The sequence below is a fragment of the Budorcas taxicolor genome, chromosome 21, assembly GCF_023091745.1.
Source record: "Budorcas taxicolor isolate Tak-1 chromosome 21, Takin1.1, whole genome shotgun sequence".
NCBI classification, from domain to species: domain Eukaryota; kingdom Metazoa; phylum Chordata; class Mammalia; order Artiodactyla; family Bovidae; genus Budorcas; species Budorcas taxicolor.
The window spans coordinates 70,426,540-70,452,795 of record NC_068930.1 but is presented as its reverse complement, the minus strand read 5'-3'; the positions used below and the strand labels follow the sequence as shown (position 1 = coordinate 70,452,795).

The window sequence follows — 26,256 nt, the reverse complement described above, 5'->3', positions numbered from 1 at the left end:
CCACCAGCTTGGACTGATCGGAGCTGAGCCCACAGGGACCTGGGTGAGAATTGCTGAGCAGCAGAGCATAGCAGTGGTCGCAGCACGGCGCTGAGGCAGGGGTGTGCCCGTGATGGATCGTGGTGGCCAGGCTGGTGAGAGCAAGGCTGCATGGTGTGGGGGCCCGTGCCAGCCTCAGACACGCCAGCCCCGCTGCCCCGCCCTGAGCCGGAAAGCCGGCCCAGAGGGAGCTCCAGCCTCCTCGGACGTCTACACGGGAGGCACTTCAGCTCATGAACTCAAGGCTCCCTTTGCTTCATCTGTTTTACTGGAAATACTTAAAAATGGCTCAGATGTACAAGTTATATTTTTGTCCAGCACGACCGGCCCACTTCTGTTTCTATTCCTCTGTGTCCACCAGGACGGCTGGGCAGGCAGCAGCAGGGCCAGGGTCCTAAAGCCTGAGAGCTCAGCTCTGGCTCCTGACGCTTGGAGGCAGCCAGGCCCCTAGGTGCCACCTGTGACCCAGCTCCACCAGTGCTGACATTTAAACAAGGGTTGCCTAGAGCCGGCATCCATTTTATTTTCCTAAATCAACTTTACTATCTTCTCATCGGTAAACTCTTAATTTGGATTACTTGATAGATATGGAGCAGGTACAGGAAAGAGAAGGTTTCCCTGGTGGCTCAGACAGTAAAGAGTCTGCCTGTAAGTATAGGAGACCCAGGTTCGATCCCTGGGTTGGGAAGATCCCCTGGAGAAGGAAATGGCACCCCACTCCAGTATTCCTGCCTGGAGAATCCCATGGATGGAGGAGCCTGGCAGGCTACAGTCCATGGGGTTGCAAAGAGTCAGACATGACTGAGCGACATCACTTCACTTCACAGGAAAGAGAAAGCAAGCACAGTCCCCTTCCTTCTTTTCCAGAGAGGAGCAAGAAAGTGGGTGCAAAACAGGAGGCAGCCCTAAGGGTCCATGCAGAGCAGAGCCGCAGTGTTCCTTCCTCCTTCCGCACAAAGGAGCCAGGCCTCTCCCCACGCTGGGCTGAAACCTGCCTGTCAAGGACAGGGCCCCCCCCAAACGGACACCATGCACCCCTCTCCTGAGGGGTGAGGCGCTCTGCACCTCACACAGAGGCGGAAGCTGCTCCCCCTCCAAGCTGGGCTGTGCTCACCTCCCCGAGTCGCTCTGACCCATACAAAGGGAAGAAGCCAGCTTGCCCCTGGCCAAGGCCAGGCCCTGCGGGGCAGCGGCAGCCACTGCGGCCTCTGCCTCGAGTTCCCGGGGCCTGGTGGGTCACCGGACGCCAGGGCCAGCAGACGGCTGACCGAAGCCCCCAGCTGCAGGGGACGCGTCGGCAGCAGAGGCTGAGGCCCGGCTCTACCTGCCACCTAACCTTCGGGCTCCACCGGTGACCAAGATGGGCGAGAGCCCTCACCTGGAGCCATCAGCCCTCAGCCGGGTGTGTGCCTGACTCAGCTGTGAAGACGCGGACTAGACTTGAGAAAGCACAGGCCTAGGTAGGGGCCTCGCACAAGCAGCCTCGGGGAGAGGGGGCCGAGCGCGTCTCAGACCGTCTCGCAAGCCGCAGGTGCGCCATGTGGGGCGCCGCGAGCGGGGTGCAGCTCCTGGGCGCCCTCTCCATCCTTCTCTCATGAAGTGAGGAGCCGGTCTCGGCTACGGGACCCTGTGTCCCACCCACCGTCTCAGCCCCTCTGCTTTCCCTGCTCGACCACGGCCACTAAAAAGGCCCCAGCCAGGCCGACTGGGGTGCTCTGCGCTGGTGCCCCCGGGCCACCCCCTCCCACAAAATCCACTGGCCTTGCGACCTCACAGCGGATGCCTGTCGCTGAGCCACCCCTTACTGCTTCCAAGGGCAGAGAAGGAACCACGCTAAGGGTTTTATCCACTGACATTTACTGGGTGCCCCCAGGAGCCGGGCGGGAAGCTGGAGCTGGAGATGCGAGACCAGCCTGCCCTCCCAGGAGACCAGACCACCCGCCACGCCAGGGCCTTCCTGGTGCGAGCCTGTTTCCAGAGCCCAAGAGGGTGAGGAGAAGGGCTGGTAGAAAACGGGAGGATGTGCGGGGCACCGGGGGCTCGCCCAGAACCCACACCCGCTCATCAGAGGAGCGTGCTGGCGTGGGAGTTGGCGGATCTAGGGGTGTTAGCACTCAGGTTCACAGAGGTGGAGATGGGTGGGTGTGCGAAGGGAGAAGGGGGTCAAACTGAACACTTGGGGGACACTCCTCCCTGAACCCTGAGGCGGGGCCCTCCTCCAACAAACCAGGGCCAAGCCGGCCCCCGTGGACCTGCAGGCCTGGGGAGACCCTGGTCACTGCTTCCAGCAGGGATGCCGCCAAAGAGCCCCTGCGCCACTCCCCAACCTCCTCCTTCCACCAAGATCCACGGGGAAGCATGAGCTGGTGAGGCTCTGGGTGGGTCCAGAGGGAGCCAGGCTTGGGGTGATCAGCTTGCTGAAAAGAGCTAGACCACAGGCTGGGGTGCAAGCCGGCTGGGGGGTGGTAGGGGGGTAGGGGAGCAGGCACAGAGCAAAGGGGCCCTGCCCGGCGCCGAGACAAGAGGTGTAGACGGGCCCCCAGCTGCACACGACAGGCCGGCTGCTCACAAACAGCCACTCCTCTTCAGCCTCTGAAGGAAAACGGTGAGGTTAAGTGTGATGGGACCATCGGCGTGCAAGAGGGGAAGGCCACCGTGCTCGGACTTACCTATAAAATATATTATTTATCTGTTTTCTGATGTAAGCTCTTAAGCCTAAGAATTTTCCATAGATTCTGTGAAGGGTAGTTTTGAGAAAATCTCTCTCGCGAGGATCTTCACTGTCAAAGAGCTCTAAAAGCTTCAAGGAGAAAAAGACACTCAGTGACACGGTAATTCTCTCTGGGTGGATTATGCAATTTGTAGCTTCAGCTAATCTGGGCCTTACCTGCAATACAAACTTCTGATCAATATACTTCTTCGCTATATTAGGTTGGAAATCTGGAGACTCTAAAAGTCTTAAGAAAAACTCATAAACAAGCTAGGAGAGAAAAGAAAAAACAAGTGAGTCAAATAACACTAAATGGAGATTTCACAGTATACTATGAGTTGAATCTCTGTCTGCAAATACTAACCTTAACAAAACCACAGGCACGTATCTGAAGAATCCACATCAAAGCACGTGGCTTGATTATACTGAGGATGGTAACTGCTTTACTTATAAGAACCACGGACTATACCCTTCCGTGGCATCTACACAGTGATGGCCACGGCTGAGGTCGCCCCTGCTTGTAGCCCACAGTGCACAGAAGCCACAGCCCAGGCTGGGACCAGACTCCAGGTGGGATTTGCAGGTCCCATCACCCCCACGGTCCTGGCGGAAGGCCGGGCGCACAGGAAGCTGGGACCCCTGCATGAATGGGCTGCAGGCTGTCACAGTCACACACGGCACTGAGGGCAGGGTGCTCTGCCTCTGGCCCCTCCTGTCTGCTCTCCATCGAGCTCCTTCCCAGGGTGTTTAGCTCCCCGACTGCCCTCCTTCAGCCGACCCAGACCTCCCGATGTAGCTCGTAGGGCTGGTGCCCTGCCCAAGCCACCTCTTTCTTCACAAATGTGTCAGGAAAACAGCATCCGTCAAGCAGGTGGGTCCTGGGACACATCACAGGTAACAGTAAGTCCGAGGACCAAGACTGAGAAATGTCTGCATAAGACCCGCGACCTCAGCTCATCGGTCACTTCCACTGAAAATATACTGACAGTTCTGTAGCTTTGTAGTTTCTGTAATGTCTCCAAACAAACAAGAACCTTCTTCTGCTACAACACTGCTCTCGGATGTGAAGGTCTGCAGGGTTGTGACACCAAAGGTCAGAGGCCTCCCCGCTCCCCACCCCGGGACCAGCTGGGCGTGGGCTCCGGTGGAGAAACCACCACGTCCCACCCCTCTGCTTCTGAGGCACCCACGACCCGTACCTGCAGGTGAGGCCAGGCTGCTTCTAACGTTGGCTCATCCTCCTCTGGGTCAAATTCTGCTCCCGTGGGGTTGGAGGAAGGTGGTAACGTTCGAAACATGTTAACTGCAAACTAAAATCCACATATTTTATAATTATAACCAGGATATTAAAACAATTTCCAGAGAATGGCTACAACAATCTCAAGGCATTCTAACAGCAGCTGCCTCCTGTGGCGATCGGGCTCGTCTTAGTCTCAATGTTCAGAAGCGGTGTGGGTCTCGCGACCCTGGGTCAACGCCGCAGCCGGACCCGAGGCCGTGACAGCCTACACCGAGGTCCCTGCCTGACTTCTGGAAAGCTGGCAGTAATAGATGCCGCCCGGCAGGGATGACACCGGTTTCAGAACACAGAGAGAGTTCCGAGTGCTAGTGAGAAAAGCTGAGATCACAAAGGAAACCGTGGAGATCCAAGAACTGCAAACGGGGAGGAAACGGCAGAGGTTGTGTTGCACTGGACGCCGTGCGCACCTTCTGGAGTCCTCCGCAGGGACAGGGACAAGAGAGGCCACAGTGACGACATGGTGGTCCCCGGGTGGGCGGCCAGAGGAGCCTTTCCAGAGAAAGGGCTGCAGTGTTGGCAAGGAGAGGAGGACAGGCTCCTCTCGCAGGACAGCCCAGCCCGCGCCAGGACGGGACACACGGACGGGAGAGTCCTCTGGGGTCTGGGCGATCCCCCCGTGTGACTCTGCCCTCTGCTCTGTTCTCCTCCTGCACTGTCCGTCACCATGCACCCCCAGCCCAGGCTCTGATTCACCTCAATTTTATAAACACCAGTGGGCTTTACGACATGTTTTCTATACAAAAACTAGGATTCTTGGGCGCACAGGGGCCCTCATGGTTAACAAGCATAAGGCACAACGTATACTGATAGATTCCTGATATAAAGAAAAGTTTAGTTCTTCTCTAACTCCAATTTATAACCTATTTTTCTTTTGTGGTCAGTTTATTTCAAAAAAATTTCTGGTTTGCGTGGCTGCGTCGGGTTTTGGTTGTGGTGCTCGGGATCTTCTCTTGGGGCACACGGACTCCCTAGTTGCGGAGACAGGCTCAGCAGTTGCAGTACTTGCCCTTCAGGTGCTCTGGGGCACCACAGCTCCCCAGCCAGGGACTGAACTCACGTCCCTGGCATTGCAAGGCGTATTCCTAACCACTGGCCCACAAGGGAAGTCCCCTCGTAGTTATCAGCTTAAATGTTACCAGTGATCTCACCAAATCTCTGAGCCACCTACACCAGTTAACAGAGCTCGACTCTAGGGATCAAAAGAAGCCCTCTGTCCCTGCAACCCAGATGCACAGAATCAAAACACCCCAACCTACAAGGCAGAATCCCACTCTACGGCAATAGTGGGGGTCTCTGCAGGGCATTCAGAGCAAATCTGGCTCTTCAGAGAACAGCCTTGTAGAGACCAAGTGAAAACTCCAAGGCACCTGTTTTGGCTCGTCCTACCATTTTCCACAAACAAACACAGTCACTCCCTATATCACGGGCTCCAGAAGCCCCAACGCCAAAAGTCTGCTCTCTAAGTCGTGTGAGAGGAGCTCACATAGGTGGTCCAGGAACAGGAGGAACAAAGAATGGCTGGAACAAGGAACCAAAAGCCAGAAACAACTAAAACAATTTGCTAAAAATATGAGTAATATTGTGGCTTGTGGCTCAGCTGGTAAAGAATCCTGGATCTGTGATGCAGGAGACCTGGATTCGATCTCTGGGTTGGGAAGATCCCCTGGAGAAGGCAAAGGCAACCCACTCCAGTATCCTGACCTAGAGAATTCCAAGAACTGCAAGGACACGCATGGGTAGTACATGTGGTCGTAAACAGTCAGACATGACTGAGTGACTTTCACTCTCACTCTCCTAAGATAAAAGTAAAAAGGGGCGGTGCTCCGGAACCTGTGGACGGGGTGTGTGCACAGGGCCCAGAAGAGGCCTCCCAAACAACAGGTGACCGCAGAGCAGATGCTGGGACAGCCGTGGCCAGGTCGAAGGGGCAAGTCCTCTGTCGCTGGCCCCCAGGTCCCCGGTCCCAAAGCCCACGCTACAGAACGAGGGGACGCGAGGCGCCCGCCCACTAAGGAGAGGCGAGCTCGTCTCCTCTGGGCCTGTGAGGTGGGGCGCGGTCAGTAGAACCAGCTCGGTCACCACCGCCGGCCTCTCCTCCTCCCAGGCTGCGGGGTGCAAGAGGACAGGATCAGAATGGAGCCGGGGGGCCTTCGTGGCATTCCTGGGCCGGGCTTCCCAAGCCTCTCCCTGAGAGCCACTGGTTGGGGGGCTCCCAGAAATTGGGCCTAGGAGTCCTGGATCTGGCGGGGAGGTGTCTGTGAACACACTCCGCCCTCCTCTCTGGGAGACTTGCTGGTGGGCCCGTGATGTTGGGGTGCAGGGCACCTAGAGGGGAGCACAGGGGCCACAGAGGTCAAAGGGGAGAGAGGAGTGGTTAGCTCGCCTGGACAGGGGCTAGAGGCTGGGACACACGGGGAGATGGCCGCCCCTCAGCGGGGGTCTCGGGGGAAGTCCAACATTCCCCAGAGCACAGACGCCCCCGAGAGGGGTGGCGACCCGGGCAGAGGCCAGGCTGCAGGACGGCAGGCACAGGCCCCGCTCAGGGGATAGGTGGGGATGGTGAGGTTCTGAGCCGGGGGTTGAGTGTTAAACCAGGTGTGACAGCTGTAACCAGAGGAGCAAGAAAGGGAGGCATGACAGACTGTGGTTAAGGCAATGGCTGAAAAAAAAAAAAAAGCATACCCGGCTGACAGCTTAGTATTGACACTATTCAATCCAACAGTGATCTGACTGTCACTGTGACGGCATTTAGTCACTGTGGTCACACCTAGCTCAGCTGACTTTAAGGAAAGATTACCCTTGAGAATGAGGGTGGGCCTCATCCACGCAGTTAGAAGTCTTCTAAGAGCAAAACCAGCTTCACTGAGGAAGAAGCAAGGCCACGGTGTGCAGCAGCGGCAGCGCCCGCCCCCTGGGGTTCAGGTCTGCCCCGTTGGACGCCATGTGTCCTGAGACAGAGCCTCCAAAGCCCACCCACCCACCCACCCACGCATCCATCTGCTCCTTTCTCTTTCTCTGCTCTAGCTTACTGGTTCTGCTTCTCTGGAGGAACTCTGACTGATCCATCCTTGGGGCCTGCAAGGGGCTGCAGACCAAGTTGGTTTGAACACAAAAGTCCCCTTTACAGTGTCCTGTGAGGATGACCATCTTCGGTCCAGGAAGTTTTACTACTGGCCAGCTCGAATGGATATGAAAATTATTTGTTTCACGCAACAACAACAAAAACCTCACACTAATTTCTACCCTCCTTTCCTACCACATTTCATTGCACTGATTTAATGCTCTAGAAAAGACTAAAGACATTAAAAACTAAAACACAGATAAAAGAGCTGCTGCTGCTGCTGCTGCTAAGTCGCTTCAGTCGTGTCCGACTCTATGCGACCCCATAGATGGCAGCCCACCAGGCTCCCCCGTCCCTAGGATTCTCCAGGCAAGAACACTGGAGTGGGTTGCCATTTCCTTCTCCAATGCATGAAAGTGAAAGTGAAGCCGCTCAGTCGTGTCCGACTCTTAGCGACCCCATGGACTGCAGCCTACCAGGCTCTCCTGTCCATGGGATTTTCCAGGCAAGAGCAAAAAGTAAAAAGAGCCTACCAGGCTCTCCCGTCCATGGGATTTTCTGCAAAGAGCAGAAGGCAAAAAAAAAAGAAAAAAAAAAACAACAGACCACCTCGAGCTACCAACCAACCAACATTTCTTAGCCCAACAGCTTCAGGGGTCAAATGAGTTGAGCACCGTGGTCTGTCATCCACGTGCTGTCTAGACATGTGGAGTTTAGCTTTAGCACTATAGAAGGCGATCATTGCCAACATCACGCCATGGAAATCAGAGGGACTCCATTTCTGCCGTTAAGTCTAGAAGCCTTAGATCTGGTGCAGACCATGCAGACCACCCCCCCACAGCCTCTCAGCGTGCACCCCGATCCGGGCACCCAGAGCCGGAATCAGGTCTTGGAGGACATAAAGGTGCAGCGTGGCCTCAGGGGGCAGCCTCCCTGGGCCCTCTTCTCACTCAAGAGCAGGACCCGAGACTCAACAGCCTATTCAAGCCTTGGTTTTCTGACCTGCAGAAAGAGAGTGAACCCCTGCTTTGCATGGGGCATGTGAGAAACAGACGTCGTGACGTGTGCAGGCGTGCACAGCCCCCCACGCACGGCGTGGACTGACCGTGCCGTAGGAAGCACCTGCTTTGACAGCTCTCCCGACATTCTACTTTCAGTATTTAAATGACCCTGGAGATGCTCTTCTCCCAGGTGCCAAATTTACTGAGTAAACACAAACCAAAATGGCTCAAGAGGCGAGTTTATGGAAAAGTCTCACCATTTAGCGGTCACATGCACACTTTCTATACCTGCGATACTCCCTGCCAGTGGGTGAAGTAATGAAACACTCACGCTGTGAGACACCTGCAGTACAATATATAGGTATACAGTATATACAGGTATATAGTATAGACAATATAAAGGTTTAAGACAGGAAGGGACACCAAAAAGGAACACTGATAATCTGATTCAGAGACGAGGAAAGAAAAGCTGATTATTCAGTTCTCTGCTTAAAACCACAAGGGTTCTCTACTGCTACTGATTCTGTTTTATTCATATCACTAGGATTTATAAAGATGAGTCCACCAAAGGCCAAATTACAGCCCTTCTTCCTGTAACAGGAAGGCCAGGCTCTGAGGGTCATATTGCTAAGAGATACATTTTGGGGGTAGGGGGTAATGGAGCCCTTCCACATTATATTTTAAACGGCAAGCTGTTATTTGACTGCAAATTATATAACTGGGAAAACCAACAGAGGCAAAGGCCAGAGCGTCATAGCTGGACCACCCATACGAAAACCAAAATCACACACCTAACAGCAACAGCCTCTCCACCAACAGCAGGTAATGAGGAAACAGCCTCTCCACCAACAGCAGGTAATGAGGAAACATGATTAATAGCTGGACCCCAGGTATGTGGCCACAAAAACGACCAAGGGCCTGGGAACTCACAAGTCAGTTACAAGGCCTCAGAGCATGAAAACCCTAGGAAAGGCACTAAAGAATACCCGAACGAACAAGGACCCTTCCCTTTGCTGGTGTGAGATGACATCGTATCACAAAGATGTAACTTTTCCACAAAGCAATTCATACTTTGAAAGCAATCGTAGTAACTCTAACTGACTTTTTAGGTGGCTAATAAAAATCTTCGTAGCAATCTTAAAGAGAAAAACCATCCCTTGCCTCACTTATAAAATGAGATCAGTCTGGTTTCACAGCAGAATTCAGGTGTCGTCCTGGGGAACATCTGCTTGACTTTGACCCTCCAGTGCCTGCCGCAGCGCCCAGCACCTGGTAGGGCCTCAAAAACCTGCTGAGAGCAAGTGGGTCCTTTGGGAAAAGCACTGACCAGTCACCTTATTAACTGCAACACCAAGTAATCACCTGGAAACTGTGAAAATGTCCCAATTAAGCCTTAGCTCTCCGCTGCAGTGTCATCTCATCAGGGGAACCTCTCCTGACCTTCAAATCGGGCCCCTGAGTTTAAGCTCTTCCATCATCCTGCCCCTCTCTTCACGATCTGTGTCTCAAATACAACTGGATGGCTGGGTAATTCCTGGTCTAATGTCTCCCCCGGTGCCGCTTTCCAAGGCCCATCACGTCACGTGGCACAGAACGAGCATTCTGTTAACATGGGTGGGGCAGTGAAGTTGGGTCCCCTCCTCCAGGAATCGACATCACTACTTCCTCTAAGTGAGAGCTGCTTTCAAAGGATGCAGCTCTACCTCCAAATAGACGCCCGGATGAAGGAACCACAAGCTGAACTCTTACTGTGAACAGCCGGTTATTCTTACGGTCAAATATGTTCTTAATCAAAGTTAAAGCTATGGAGATAAATCTCTACAAGTCTTCACAGGATACTTAAAGGAAATTTACTCTCACATTTTCAAACAACAGACATTTAAATTGTATGACTATTTCACTATTAAGGGTATAACAGCATCCTCGGAGAAGGCAATGGCACCCCACTCCAGTACTCTTGCCTGGAAAATCCCATGGACGGAGGAGCCCGGTAGTCTGCAGTCCATGGGGTTGCTAAGAGTCAGATACGACTGAGCGACTTCACTCTCACTTTTCACTTTCCTGCATTGGAGAAGGAAATGGCAACCCACTCCAGTGTTCTTGCCCGGAGAATCCCAGGGATGGGGGAGCCTGGTGGGCTGCCGTCTGTGGGGTCGCACAGAGTCTGACACGACTGAAGCGACTTAGCAGCAGCAGCAGCAGCAGCAGCAGCAGCAGCAGCAGCAGCAGCATCTTCTTCAAATGAAAATATGCTAGTCATTTATAGTTATGCATATAAATTTATTCTTTAGTTTTTATTTTTTGAACTTCAGAACAGAACATTTACTTACAAAAGATAACCACTAATCTGCAATACTTATAGTTCAGTTGGTGCTATTTAAAGATAACATTGCAAATGGAAGCTTCTCCTAAGCTGTTTACTCTGGACCTAAGGTGACTTTTATATAGCTTCTGAACGATGTATTCCCCAGTATCTTGCTATGAAAAACCTCAACGATAAACAGATGAATTTCACAGTGAATAACTATACAGCTACCAATTAAATTCTACCGTTAACATCCTTATACATCACATACATTGATTTTTTTTTTTTTGCAATAAATTGTGAAAAAGTTTAGGAATGCTTTGGAATGGCAAAACTGTATTCTGCATTCAACACGAGAGAAACGAACTGAAAAGGGAAGCTTAAGAGCTAAAGCATTTATCTCCTGGTCATGCATGCATAACCAACCATCTTCGTGCTACGTGCCATCTCCACTGACTAGATGTACACAGCTACCCAATTATAAATTAGGCACATAACCTTTAATTAGTTCATTTTTTAGAATCACTGCTGGACCACCTGTGAGGATGCAGTTACAACCCGACTGAGTATCTATTATAATGAAGCAGAGACTTATACTTTCTGACAAGACACAGTAACAGAAATGGGATTTGCCCTACTTCCTGAAACAACCAAAAAAACTAAGCTAAAACATATGGAGTAACGGTTTGCAAGGCATGGATTTCAGGCAGTGAAAGACAGAGACTCCTGAGAGATGGGAAGCAAATGCCCAGCTTTCTCCTTCAACAGAATTCCCAGGTTGCAGCACGGGCAGAAAGAGCCCAGGTGCCGTTCAGCAGACACAGGTGTTGGAATTTGCAAGGCACAGTCCAAGAGAAGGACAGAGCTGCACAGAGACAACTCCAGAGAGCGCAGCGGCCTCCTTCAGCCGCTCAGCAGATGACTGGCCAGCACGCCTGTGTCAGAAACTACTGGAGCCGAAACGGCACCTGAAGAGAGCAGAGACCCGGTGCTCACCCAGGGCCAGCGGCAGCGCCTGTTCCCACCAAGCGACTGGAAGAACTCATTAATTCATCGAGCACTGGGCTCATAATCGGGGCGTACCATCTCAGTAGAGGGGATAATTAGCCGCAGAGTGACTATGACCGCAGGCCTTCCTTGTTGTTCAGTTGCCGTGTCTGACTCTTTGCGACCCCATGGACTGAAGCACTCCAGGTGCCCTGTCCTTCACCATCTCTTGGAGTTTGCTCAAATTCATGCCCACTGAGTTGGTGATGCTATCCAACCATCTCATCCTCTGGTGTACCCTTTTCCTTTTGCCTTTGATCTTTCCCAGCATCAGGGTCTTTTCCAATGAGTCAGCTCATTAGTCCTTCCTGCTGCTGCTGCTAAGTTGCTTCAGTCATGTCCGACTCTGTGCGGCCCCATAGACGGCAGCCCACCAGGCTCCCCCGTCCCTGGGATTCTCCAGGCAAGAACACTGGAGTGGGCTGCCATTTCCTTCTCCAGTGCATGAAAGTGAAACGTGAAAGTGAAGTCGCTCAGTCGGGTCACTCTTAGCGACCCCATGGACTGCAGCCCACCAGGCTCCTCTGTCCATGGGATTTTCCAGGCAAGAGTACTGGCCACTGCCACTACCTTCTCCTTAGTCCTTCCTAACACCTCTTAAAAGCAAGAATCAAAAGGATCAAACTGTTTGCAAGTAACTTAACTGCATCCAAAGCAAAGCTCCAGAACATTAGCAGAAATAAGTAAGTATGCAGTATTCATCAAGACAAAATCCACATAGTCAGGCATCCAATAAAAAATTAATTACCAGACACATAAAGCAGCATGAACGATATAATCTGTAACAAGAAGGAAAACCCATCAATTGAACATACCTGGGACTGACACAACGGTAGAATTAACAGATAAGGCTAAAACAACATTCTGTGTTTATAAAGTTAGGTGGAAACACGAAGATATAGAAAAGACATAAACTATATGAGACGAAGACGACAACGTGAGATGAAAAACTCACTGGGTGGGAATTAACCAAAAAGCGTAGACACTGCAGAAAATTACTGAACTTGAAGACAACAAAGGGAATCACCAAATGAAACGCATGGAAAAAAAATACAATGCTAAAGAGAAAAAGAGCACCCGTGAGCTGTGGGACAACTCTCAGAGGCCTAACACACACGCTACTGGAGTCTCTAAAGGAGTATGGCGCAGGGGGCAGAAAAAAGTGTTTGCAGAGATAAGGGCCAAATACTTTCCCAAATTCGATAAAAATTATAAATGAACTCCAAACACAAGAAAAAGAAGAAAACTACACCAAGGCCCATCGTAATCAAGGTGCTTGATGAAAAAGAATAAAAAGCAGCCAGACGGGAACAAAAAGATACATGAGGTTCAAAGGAACCGAGACAGGAAAGGCAGCCAACTTCTCATGAAACACGATGCAAGCAGGAAGAGAGTGTAGCACAATTTTTTAAGGATTAAACTCTGACCTGCTGCTCTACACCCACCAGACGTATTATGGGCGCAGCTCCAGAGCACTGCAATAAAGTGAATATCAAAATAAAGCTAGTCACACGAGGTTGTTGGTTTCCCAGTGCCTATAAAAGTTATATTGAAACCATATTATAGTATATTAAGTTTACTATTAAGTATGTTAAGTATACTATAGTATATTAAGTATAGCATATCAAGTCCAATAGCCTTATGTCTAAAAATGCTAACCATTATCTGAGCCTTCAGAGAGTCATAATCTTTTTGCTGGTGGAGGGTTTGAAATATTTTGAGAATTACCAAAGTGTGACACCAGGACACAAAGTGGGCGGAACGGTTGGGAAAATGGTGCCAGTAGAGTTGCCTGTCACAGGACGGCCACAGATCTTCAATGTGTCACAAACACAGGGCCCACAAAGTGTAATAAAATGAAGCACAATGAAATGAGGTACGCCTGCATACCCTTCAAAATCAAAGGCAAAAGAATGACTTTCTCAGGCAAACAAACGCTAGAAGAATTAATCGCTGGTAGACCTCAGGGGTGGGCTTCCCTGATAGCTCAGCTGGTAAAGAATCCACCTGCAAAGCAGGAGGCTCCGGTTCGATTCCTGGGTTGGGAAGATCCCCTCAAGGAGGGCATGGCAACCCACTCCAGTACTCTTGCCTGGAGAATCCTGATGAACAGAGGATCCTGGTGGGCTATCGTCTATGGAGTCGCAAAGAATCGGACACAACTGAGCGACTATCCTGGAGAAGGCGATGGCATCCCACTCCAGTACTCTTGCCTGGAAAATCCCATGGATGGAGGAGCCTGGTGGGCTGCAGTCCATGGGGTCGCTGGGAGTTGGACACGACTGAGCAACTTCACTTTCACTTTTCACTTTCATGCATTGGAGAAGGAAATGGCAAACCACTCCAGTGTTCTTGCCTGGAGAATCCCAGGGACGGGGGAGCCTGGTGGGCTGTCGTCTATGGAGTCACACAGAGTTCACACGACTGAAGCGACTTAGTAGCGGCAGCAGCAGAGCGACTATCCATAGCGCAGCACAGACCTCAGAGGCAAAGAACCCACCCGCCAAACAGGAGACGTGGGCTCGATCCCTGGATTTGGAAGGTCCCCTGGAGAAGGAAAAGGCAACCCACTCCAGTATTCTTGCCTGGGAAATCCCTTGGACAGAGGAGCCGGGTGGGCTACAGTCCCCATACGGTTGCAAAGAGTCGGAAACAACTTAGCGACTAAACAACAACACACGTCTACTACAAGAGAAATGTAAGGAAGTCCTTCAAGCAGAAGAAAACTGGCATCAGGTGGATATTGGAATGAAGAATACTGAAAATGGCAATTATTTGGGTAAGTATAAGAGGGTTTAGGGATTGGGGGCAGGAGAAGGGGATGACAGAGGATGAGATGGCTGGATGGCATCACTGACTCGATGGACGTGAGTGTGAGTGAACTCCGGGAGTTGGTGATGGACAGGGAGGCCTGGCGTGCTGCGATTCATGGGGTCACAAAGAGTCGGACACGACTGAGCGACTGAACTGAACTGAACTGAACTGAAGAGGGTTTAAGAAATAGAGGAAAACAATAGAATGGGAAAGACTAGAGATCTCTTCAAGGGAACATTTCATGCAAAGAGGGACTCGATAAAGGACAAAAATGGTAGGGACCTAACAGAAGCAGAAGATATTAAGAAGAGGTGGCAAGAATACACAGAAGAACTGTACAAAAAAGATCTTCATGACCCAGATAATCATGATGGTGTGATCACTCACCTAGAGCCGGACATCCTGGAATGTGAAGTTAAGTGGGCCTTAGGAAGCACCAATACAAACAAAGCTAGTGGAGGTGATGGAATTCCAGTGGAGCTATTTGAAATCCTAAAAGATGATGCTGTGAAAGTGCTACACTCAATATGGCAGCAAATTTGGAGAACTCAGCAGTGGTCACAGGACTGAAAAAGGTCAGTTTTCATCCCAATCCCAAAGAAAGGCAATGCCAAAGAATGCTCAAACTACCGCACAATTGCACTCATCTCACACGCTAGAGAAGGAAAGGGCAACCCACTTCAGTATTCTTGCCTGGAGAATCCCATGGACTGAGGAGCTTGGTGGGCTACAGTCCATGGGTCACAAAGAGCCGGACACGACTGAGCGACTTCACTTTCACTTTCACACGCTAGTAAAGCGATGCTTAAAATTCTTCAAGCCAGGCTTCAGCAATGCATGAACCGTGAACTTCCAGATGTTCAAGCTGGTTTTAGAAAAAGCAGAGGAACCGGAGATCAAATTGCCAACATCCGCTGGATCATGGAAAAAGCAAGAGAGTTCCAAAAAAACATCTATTTCTGCTTTACTGACTATGCCAAAGCCTTTGACTGTGTGGATCATAATAAACTGTGGAAAATTCTGAAAGAGATGGGAATACCAGACCACCTGACCTGCCTCTTGAGAAGCCTGTATGCAGGTGAGGAAGCAACAGTTAGAACTGGACATGGAACAACAGACTGGTTCAAAAGGAGTACATCAAGGCTGTATATTGTCACCCTGCTTATTTAACTTATATGCAGAGCACATCATGAGAAATGCTGGGCTGGAAGAAGCACAAGCTGAAATCAAGATTGCCGGGAGAAATATCAATAACCTTAGATATGCAGATGACACCACCCTTATGGCAGAAAGTGAAGAGGAACTAAAGAGGCTCTTGATGAAAGTGAAAAAGATGAGGGAAAAAGTTGGCTTAAAGCTCAACATTCAGAAAACTAAGATCATGGCATCCAGTCCCATCACTTCATGGCAAATAGATGGGGAAACGGAGGAAACAGTGGCTGGCTTTATTTTTCTGGGCTCCAAAATCACTGCAGATGGTGATTGCAGCCATGAAATTAAAAGACGCTTACTCCTTGGAAGGAAAGTTATGACCAACCTAGACAGCATATTCAAAAGCAGAGACATTACTTAAAAAGCAGAGAGTCAGCAAAGGTCTGCCTAGTCAAGGCTATAGTTTTTCCAGTGGTCATGTATGGATGTGAGAGTTGGAGTATAAAGAAAGCTGAGCGCTGAAGAATTGATGCTTTTGAACTGTGGTGTTGGAGAAGACTCTTGAGAGTCCCTTGGACTGCAAGGAGATCCAACCAGTCCATCCTAAAGGAGATCAGTCCTGGGTGTTCACTGGAAGGACTGATGGTGAAGCTGAAACTCCAGTACTTTGGCCACCTGATGGAAAGAACTGACTCATTGGAAAAGACCCTGATGTTGGGAAAGATTGAGGGCAGGAGGAGAAGGGGACGACAGAGGATGAGATGGTTGGAGGGCATCACCGACTCAACGGACATAGGTTTGGGTGGACTGCGGAAGTTGGTGATGGACAAGAAGGCCTGGCCTGCTGCAGTTCATGGGGTCGCAAAGAGTTGGACATGGCTGAGCGACTGAACTGAACTGACTGAACTGAGAATGCATCTTTAGCTTGTCACAGTTAGCCCTTAAGTGACTGTACACTGTGGCATGTAAATATGCTTACAGCGGCAGACTTCCATTTCTTCTACCCCAGTCTTTCTGCTGTTGTTGCCATACATCTTCTCTGTATGTTATAAACCCCACGGTGTATTATTTTTAGGAAACAGTTCTATTTTAAAGGGATTTAAATAAAGATGCATTCTAGAAAAGCTAAATACATGAGACCAAACAACAGTGATAGTTTCGGACTTCCCAGGTGGTGCAGAGGGTATGAATATGCCTGCCAATGCAGAGGACGTGGGTTTGATCCCTGGTCCAGAAAGATCTCACATGCTATGGAGCAACTAAGCGTGTGAACCACAACTACTCAGTACACGCCCTAGAGCCCACGAGCCGCAGCTACCAAGTCCATGTACGCTGGGGCCTGAATGTCTCAGCTACTGAAGCCCACGCCTGGAGCATGCACTCCACAAGAGAAGCCCCCAGGGTAAGAAGCCCGTGCAAGTAGCCCCTACTTGCCGCAACTAGAGCAAGCTCTCACGAAGCAACGAAAACCCAGCACAGCCAAGAATAAATTTAAAAAGGTTTTTTTTTTTAAAAAAACAGTGATAGTTTAAAAGCCAACAAAAGAGATAAAATGTAATCACAAAAAACATTCAGTTGGTCAAAAAGAAAGCAGAAAAAGAGGAAAAGGGAACAAAAGCCAGACAGAATAAAGAGGGAAAAAATATAGCAAACTGGTAGATTTAAACCCAACAATATCAATACTCACAGCAAAAGTTAATGGTTTGACCACCCCAATCAAAAGGCAGAGATTGCTTGACTGAATAAAAGTATAAGACTCAGCCATATACTGTCTATGATATGTCCACTTTAATATAAAGATACACATGGGTCAAAAGCAAAAGGAAAGCAAAAGATTTGCCATGGTAGCACTAGTTAAGAGAGAGTTGGAGAGCCTATACTAACATGCAAAGTTGGTTTTGGAGAAAATAATGTTACTAGTGATAAAAGGGTCATTTTACAGTTATAAAGGACAATTTAATTAACAATACTAATACTTATGCACTGCATAACATGAAGCACTTGATGCAACTGCAAGAAACAGAAACAGAAAAGAAGAAACTCCAATGACAATAGCAGCTAAAAATGAAAGACTCACATTTATGAGTCTAAAAAATACAGGGGAATCTACATGCTTAAAACTTCAGAGATGACCAAAATGGGGAGATATGCTGTGTTTATAGATCGAAAGGTTCAATATTGTTAAGATATCAATTCTCTCCAAATATACGTGTTTAATACAATTCTACTTAAAACCCTTGAAAGATATTTTGTAAATAAAGACAAGCTGATTCTAAAATTAATTTGGGGGGGTTCATGTTTGGGAACACATGTAAGAATTAAAGATTTTAAAATAAAAAAAATAAAAAAAATAAAAATATTAAAATAAAATAAAATAAAAATAAAATTAATTTGGAGAGATAAAATAACTAGAAAAGCTAAACAGTTTGAAAAAGAATAAAAAGGTTGGCGCGTTCACATGACTTGATCTCAAAATTTAATACAAAGCTAATGGATTTCCCCAGCGGCTTAGATGGTAAAGAATCTGCCTGCGCTGCAGGAGACCTGATTTAACCCCTGGGTTGGGAAGATCCCCTGGAGAGGGGAATGGCTACCCATTCCAGTATTGTTGCCTGGAGCATTCCATGGACAGAGGAGCCTGGCAGGTTACAATCCATGGGGACACAAAGATTTGGACAGAACTGAGTGAACTCAGGGAGTTGGTGATGGACAGGGAGGCCTGGCGTGCTGTGATTGATTCATGGGGTCACAAAGAGTCACTGAACTGAACTGATGGTTTAAATCACCACCTGAAAGAAATCTGCAGACTACTGAAGCTTCATTTTTAATATACCACCTCCTTTCGTTCAAAAGGCCCTTTCCCCTCTCATTTGCAAACTATCTTTACCCTTACAACACATAAAACTTTCCAGAACACACTGTAAACATCAGATATAAAAACCGAAGGAGAGTATCCAACATCAGTCCTTAACTGGAGTCCTTAACTGGACGATCACCAAGGGGATCTCGGCATGAAACCTCCAGTAAGGACCAGAGGGAAACCCTCTGCTCTTATTAGAAAACGCTGACTTGAACCCCAAGCATAAAAGAAAACTTGCAAGGCACCATCTCGTCACTGACAAGCAGTACAGATTAAAATATGGCGATGAACTCATTTCCCCTGGAAACTCAACATGGATCCCGATAAGGACAGTACTGCTGTTACACTACACACCAGGAGGGTTTTTTTGTTTTTTTTTTTTTTTTTAAAGAAAAACATATTTACTGATTTTTGATGATGGCAAATGAGATACATAATCATATGAAATTTTTTAAAATTACAAAAATAGAGTAAAAGGGGAAGATCCACATAAACTCACCACGTAGAGGCAGCTACTATTAGCAGCTGGCTCTACGCTCCTCTAGAACACAGTCTCTCTGAGACAGTAAGGTGGACTGTGGAAGGGCACCCCTGAGTCAGAGTCACTGACTTCTATGGAGCAATCCAGCCCCACAGAGATGGGTGATTCCAGAGAGGTCTACCTTGATGTGAAGCACCTCTGAGCCAGCCACTCCACTCAACCGGTGACCAAAACTCCTTTTCCGACCTGCAGGCCATATTCATCTGTGACTAAGACTAGCCTTAGTGCCCTCGCCTAGGCAGGAAACTATCGAGTGAGGGTTACTGAGCTCTGATCAGGACTTGCGCTAAATTCCGCGGAAGAAGCCGGGGCAAGCCGTTTTCTCTGGAACTGAGAGCCCTGGGGGAGTTAGAGTTGTCACAGGCAGCAGGGAAGGCTTAATCTCAGGGGGCGGGGCAGGCAGGCCATTCAGTGTGACCTGGAGACACAGCACGATGCCCCAGCAAAGCGATGCCCCAGGAAATGTTTCTGAGCCGCTCCCAGGCCGTGCTGGTAGAACTCCTTGAGAGGAGTGCTTCTCACACTTTTTGGTCTCAGGACCCCTTTAAAGTCCTGCAAGTTATTGAGGATCCAAAGAACTTTTGTTATTAGAGTTCTGTCTATGGACATTGACAGTATTAAAAATTAAAGCAGAGAAATTAAAAAAAAAAAACTTGCTCATTAAAAAATAATGAACTCATGTCAATATAAATTTATAAAAACTACTTTTTTCATAACTAACATTAGTTATTTCATAAAACAACTCATATTAAATAAAAAGATTTCCTAAAACAAATTCAGTGAGAAAAATGGCACTGTGTCACATTTTTCCAAACTTCTTTACTATTTGGTTTAATTAAAAAAAAAAAAAAAGAACCACAAAGCTGAATTCTTCTATCTGCTATGCTCAGAATGTTCACTTGGTTGAAATACAGGAAGAAAAACCTGTCTCCAGCACTTAGGTAATTGGAAAAGCGAGGCGTGATCAATAGCGCTTCTAGATAACTGTGGACTTCTCTGATACTTTACCCAAACTTGACAAGTGGTAGTTCACTAAAGGTTGCCTATTCTGTGGAATCCTAAATCTTATCAATTAGAGGGGTCTCTAATTCCTGAAAACCCCGTGATGTGTCCTGCACTCTGAATGGCTCTCCGGCCAATGAATGGTTTTATAACATCATCTGTTTGTCATTTGGAAAATACTGGCCTCACTGAACTATGTGTATTAATGTATTGTGAACACACTGCCTACTAGACTGAACTGCCACGCTTTTTAATAACAGGTTTATTGAGATATTCACATATGATACAATCCACCCCTTTAAAATGTACAATTTGGTTGTTTTCAACATATTCACAGGGCTGTGGAGGCACTGCAATGTCTAGTTCCATTCACTGTATATGCTAAGGATCCCACTCACTGGTATCGACGCCAGTCTCAGCAGGATGGCGCGCAGCACTGGGAAGCTGACGTCTGCACTGGCAGACACAAATCTTCCAAAATTCAAAATTTCTCCTGAGAGCCTGAATTTTCTCTTTGAATGCTCAAATTTTAATCATTGACAACAAACATCATCAGTTATCTTCCTTAAAGTGACATTTTCATTTTATTTTGTGAGAAGATGCTCCCTGAAAACCCAATCTGAATAACATCTTTGTTAGTCGTTCAAGTATAAATGGCATTCCGTGAAAGAAGAGGCTATGCTGTTAACTTGGTTTTGCTATGAGAAAAATGCCAATGCCTGAAAAACAGATTAATTAGATAAGTTAATTAAATACCAGATGGCTGACTATATTTTAGAAAGGGCCAAAATATTGAGATAATGGAGTTTATGTAATTTAGCCCAAGAATCTAGACTCCAGGAACCTCCCCCATGGGCACTGCTCCCTTTTCATCCTCATCTCCCTGAACCTAAGCTATTTTAATCTGGAAAATAAAGGTCGGGCTTGATGATCTATAAGGTTCATTTAATTTCCGTTGAATGACGTATAAAAAGACACAGCTCACATGAAAAGTGCTAAACGTCATTAGCCAAGAGGGAAACACAATCCAGAACGACAGTGAGATCCTAGCTCACACTTACCAGGATGGCCACCATCAGACAGACAGACAGTACGGGAGAGGTGGGGAAACTGAAGCCCTCCTACCCTGCTGCTGGGAATGTGAAACGGGGCAGCCACTTTGGGAAGCAGTCTGGCAGCTCTCCAAAACGCTAAACACAGAGTGTTAGCATGGGACCTAGCAGTTCCACTCCTGGGTAAACACTCAAGAGAAATGAAAACATGTATGAAGCGACTCAGCAGCAGCAGCAGCAGCAGCAGCAGCATGTACACAGAAGTCTGTACAGGAATGCTCACAGTGGCATCAGTCACAACTGCTAAGTAGCAGAAATGACACAAATGTCCATCAATGGATAAACAGATAAATAAAACGTGGAGTATATATTCATGTAATGGAATATTATTCAGCAATAAAAAGAAGTTCTGACACATGCTACACCATGGATGAAACGTGAAAACATTATGCAAAGTAAAAGAAGGTCGTGTACTGTATAATTCCATTTCTAAGAAATATCCAGGTTAGGCAAATCTACAGAGGCAGAAAATAGCGGAGCGGTTACCAGGGGCAGGGGTGGGGAGTTAGGAAGAGTGGCAGTAACTGTTAATGGGTATGGGATTTTTTTTAGGGGGATGAAAAATATTACAAAATTACACGTGCTGATGCCTGCACAACCCTGTGAACAGACTGAACCGAACTGTACATTTTAAAGGGGTGGATTGTACTTATGAATTACCCGTCAATAAATCTGTTAAAAAATATAGCAGCCCAGTCTAACAGGCAACATATTTAAAAGAAGTAAGCATAAAAGTGCAACATCTCTAGAGCTTTGGATTCTTCAAAGTCAGTGGGAATAAATGTCTGTAAAAATACTAAGACAGGGACTCCCTTCGCAGTCCAGTGGTGAAGACTCTGTGTTTCCACTGCAGGGTACACGGGTTCGATCCTTGGTTAGGGAATTAGGATCCCATGGGCCATGTGGTGCAGCCAAAAAAAAAAGCAAAACACACACCAGGCAACCCTTCAAGCAAGGCTCAGTGGTAAGCACACCAGGGGCAGTTGGGATGGAACTGCGAAGGGGCCCACCTTTGAACCTGCCCCGCTGGGTCCAGGCGCTGCATCTTGAGTCCTGCACCCTCTCTGCTTCTGAGAGGGCCAGAAATGCTGCGAGCACCTCCTTGCGCACCTTCGTGGGACGGTCTAGCTCACCTCGCACCAGGTTTCTCTCCGCACCTTCTTCCCACCACGTGGGCGGTCCTGCAACTCTACTCTCTCCCCATTTCCCCGTCTTTCATGGCCTCACCTTAACCAAAAACGACACGTTACTGATCCCAGGTCTGGGAAGGCGCACATCTTGCTCACCACTCTTATTTCCTCACCTAAAAACGTGTTCAGGGGATGCTCAGCAAGCGTCTGCTATGTGCATTAGAGGCAAGATGCCCAGGACTCTGAAGATGGTCTGCATTGCCTGAACAGGAACAAAGCTAAGAGGGTGGGAGAGCCTGGTTATTAGGACACGGTTTTAACAGGGAGGCAAGAAGTAACGATCACTTCATCTGAAACAAGTCTCAAGAGCGCGAGGCATGCTAAGTAGTTCTGGCAACAGGCCACCTTGGTGAAAGACCCAGCAGAGACCAGGGCCCGCGAGCAGTGCAGGGCAGGAATCCAGTCCACACCCGGCCAGCCTGGGCCTCGATGCCCCTTGCAGACCCCTCCCTCCCGGGGAGAGAGCAGGACTCAGGGGCTGCCGGCAGCCCAGGCCCCGTCCAAACAGAAGAAGCTTCCACACGGTCATCTAATACAAATAAATTGAGTGTTTATAACAGATGCCATATAGATACATTTAATTCAAAAATAGAATACATTTAATATACAGTAAAGCAGCATTTAAAGTCAATGGAGAAAGGGGAATATTCATCACATGATGTAGGGACTAATGATTTTTCAATCATTTTAGAAGACACAGTCATATCCCTACCCTGAGACATTTAAAAAAAAAGGTTCCAGGAGGGCTGCAAAACATCTTGTGAACAACAGAATTATCAGAGTGTTAGAAGATATTAGAGCTTTCTCTCTGTGATTCTGGGGTTTGGGAGGCCCTTCCACAGTAACTGAGAGCGGAAATTAAGGAGAGAAAAAGACATTCCCTGATTTTCCTTAGTCTGAATGAGAGAGGCTTTAAAGGATTTACTCATCAGTACACACCTGCCAGGGGACAGTGAAGGACGGGGAGGCCTGGCGTGCTGCAGACCATGGGGTTGCCAAGAGTCGGACACGACTTAGTGACGAACAATAGGCCTGTGACGGTTCTTCAGGTAGGCGTCCGGGGAAGAACCCAGACGGGCCTCACAGCCCTAGGCGGACGATAGGCTGGTAAAGTCTGACCTTTAAGAGCTAACCAAAATAAAGGAAGCAAGCTGATCTCTCAACTTTGGATACAAGAAATTGTGAACTACACAAAGAACGTGACTTATATTTCTTTTCTCCCAAAGCACACATACTAATGTAAGAAGAAGCATATTTTAGGTCAATGAGCCGAGTCAATTTTGAAATATATAGCTTTGGGGGAACAGAATCAGAAACTTCGAGAGTTCAACGGAAATCAGGATTTAAAATTTTATATTAAGCCACAAGGATTCCCTAGTTATCAAGGAGTAATATTTCAAAGACAGATAAAATAACAATTCAAAAAAACTCCAGTTGTCTGTTACAACTGGAGTTCAGCATTAAACATTAGAGTTTTAAAAATGGTATCACATGAAATGTTTCTAGATGGTAACCTCTAGATGTGACCTCTGTGACTGAGGTCACAGCGGGATCTGCAAAGGACCTAGAGATGGGCTGGAGAGTCTGAGACTGAAGACGGGGATTTGGGGGTCAAACGAAACCAACAATGAACCAACCAATCAGGGTGGACTTTCCTGACTCCAGCCTGGCCCCACCACTATTTTACCTTCTCCCAACCATTAGCATTTTCCTGCCCGTGTGTGGACCACACGCTTACTTCTGAATTATGCACGGGCACTGTTAAAGAGAGTAAAACAGTTAGGAAAAAAATGAAAGTTCTGACATTTCTACCCCACGTAGTGGCTGTGAGGATCAGGTAAGTTAACACACGCAGGGCACGGCGGTCCTTTGAGTTCCCTCACTGTGGTCTAGGGCATGGCACAAAGATGTCCCTTCTTCTAGGTGCCAGTACCTATTTTTGAACAGGAGGATTTTTTTTTTGGTAGCAAATGTCACATTAGGCTTAAACATCTTAGCATATTCTAAGCAAGTCAGAGTTCAGTTTGTAACCGAGGGTTGGGCACGCTGGTTAAACGGCAATTACTTACCATATGGACTACTTCTGGGTAAATAGGCTCTGTGATCACATTCCGATTATGGGTGATATATTCTACCATTTCACTTAAAGCAGCTCGTTTTACTTCCTTCCACTTTAGGTCACTTAGTGGATCGGAAACAAAGTCAAAGAGGACACAACACTGACGTAACTTCTGGATAAAAAGCTTCTCTTGATCAGCAGGAGGAACATCTGAAAAGGAGAAAGCAAAGGATTATCGATCACAACAATGCTTAACCCAGAATTATTGTGACGCGCTTTTAAGTTTTCTACAACTTTTGAATCTCTATTGAGGTTCGAGAAACAAGAGATGGGGTAGGAGTGAAGAGAGGTTATACATTCCTTAAAGACAATGAAAGGAAAAAACAAGCTAGTCGCTGCTCAGATCATATGCTTCATATGACAAAGTTTCTATGTTTCTTAACTCTCTGAAGCCATGTCCAGAGTACTGTTCAAAATAAAATTCTAATTAAGTGCTTTCATTCAACAAACGTGACCCTGAAGCCATATCGCATGCCGCAGCATGGTGGGCAGTGGAACAGGAGGCAAACTGCAGCTCCGGTGTAGGGCGACGGGCACCGCGGGCCCGCTGCACATGGCAGGTGAGAGGCCGCAGCAGGGGTGCCCCCCGGGCCCGCCGCTGCTCGAGATTTACGGGGGAGGGCGTGGTGGCTGTCCCTCGGCCAGCTGGCAAGCAGCAAGGACCATCGCTGTGGAGCTGGCCGAGCGCGCTATTCCACGCACACAGTGGGGGTCTCCACCTACCCTGGGGCCCCGTATCCTCTGTCAGCGTGGGTGACGGTCAACATGCGTCACACACGACAACAGCCATGCAGAAACAGCTCAAACAGTAACAGTGTTACTGAGGGAGCGCTCGCCTGGGCCGGGGGGCGCACTGAGACCTTTATACACACCACACATACTCTTCTCACGCCATCTTTACAATGATACAACAGAAGCGAGATGCAGGCACGGAGGGTCAGTGTAGGACTGGGAAGTGATGGAGCTCTGTGTGACGTTCTGGGAGGTACTGGAAAGCCCCGATCTGCCCGTGTGAATGTGACAGCTTTCTGGGCTAAAGGGGAAATCGGCAGTGACATTAACAAACAGGATCTACTGACCCACTGACTGAAATGTGTCCAAGATCTGCTCTGACACAGTGAACCAAGATTTTCCACAAGATCACACTGGTGTTACACTATCCGTTAAGGGTAAAATAGCCATTCGGAGGGTGAAACAGCCCACTGGGTCTTAATTTGATAAGGTGTACAGGAGCCTATTACTGTGGTTTCAGATTCCACAATGCAGATTCCTTCAAGAAACCTCTCACTGGTTACTTTTTGCTGTGGTATCAAAGAAAATGTCCATAACGATCTGAAAAGCCTACTGGAACGCTCCTCCCTTCCCAATCACGTGTCTTCCTGCATTGTTTTAACCAAAACACATGGCAACAGGCTGAATGCAGAGGCAGGCCGGAGAATCCAGCTCTCTCCTAGTAAGTCAGACATTAAAAAGACTTACAAAAATAGAAAATGATACCACCCTTTCTGGTTTAATTTTTAATGTGGTCAATATCAGTAGTTAAGCCCGCATCAACAGAAGCTCTCTGGGTCCTACATAGTTCTGAGGGGTGTGAAAGGGTCCTGAGACCAAAGCTGCTGAGACCCCCGCCCCATAAGAGCCGGCACCGCAAGTGGGTGCCCAGGTGACCCCGGCTTTCCTGCTTCCACCTGCCTCTCCCCGTGTCAGCTCCCCCAGCCCGCCTCACCTCCCTTTCCTCCACCAGCTGCCCCTCCTGTCTGGGGTTCTCGCTTGGGCCTGCTCACTTCCTGGTCAGACAGGACGCACTCCTGGTCGTCATTTAGCTCCTCCTGCCTAGAATGGTCAGCTCCCTCGCTGGGCATCTCTTCCCCATCGGGCTGCTTTCTGAGAGCAGGTGCCAGGTGACTGTCCCTTGGTTCATGGTACCCCCCCCAGTGCCCAGTGTGGAACCCTGCAACTAGCAGGCACCTCAGCACAGCCTCCCACTTCCTGGGAAGCTCCCC

At 48.4% G+C, this 26,256-nt stretch overlaps 1 protein-coding gene across 7 annotated transcripts in view; it reads right to left on the bottom strand.

Moving 5' to 3' along the window:
* PPP2R5C (protein phosphatase 2 regulatory subunit B'gamma) overlaps positions 1 to 26,256 on the bottom strand; it is a 137,415-nt gene that overhangs the window by 29,860 nt on the left and 81,299 nt on the right. For all 7 annotated transcript variants that reach the window (XM_052659383.1, XM_052659386.1, XM_052659385.1 and 4 more), the window contains 4 exons: positions 24,204 to 24,403; positions 3,949 to 4,059; positions 2,927 to 3,019; positions 2,709 to 2,839 (listed from right to left, as the gene is read on the bottom strand). In XM_052659383.1, the coding sequence (XP_052515343.1) occupies positions 2,709 to 2,839; positions 2,927 to 3,019; positions 3,949 to 4,059; positions 24,204 to 24,403 (535 nt within the window). The remainder of the gene's footprint in view (positions 1 to 2,708; positions 2,840 to 2,926; positions 3,020 to 3,948; positions 4,060 to 24,203; positions 24,404 to 26,256) is intronic.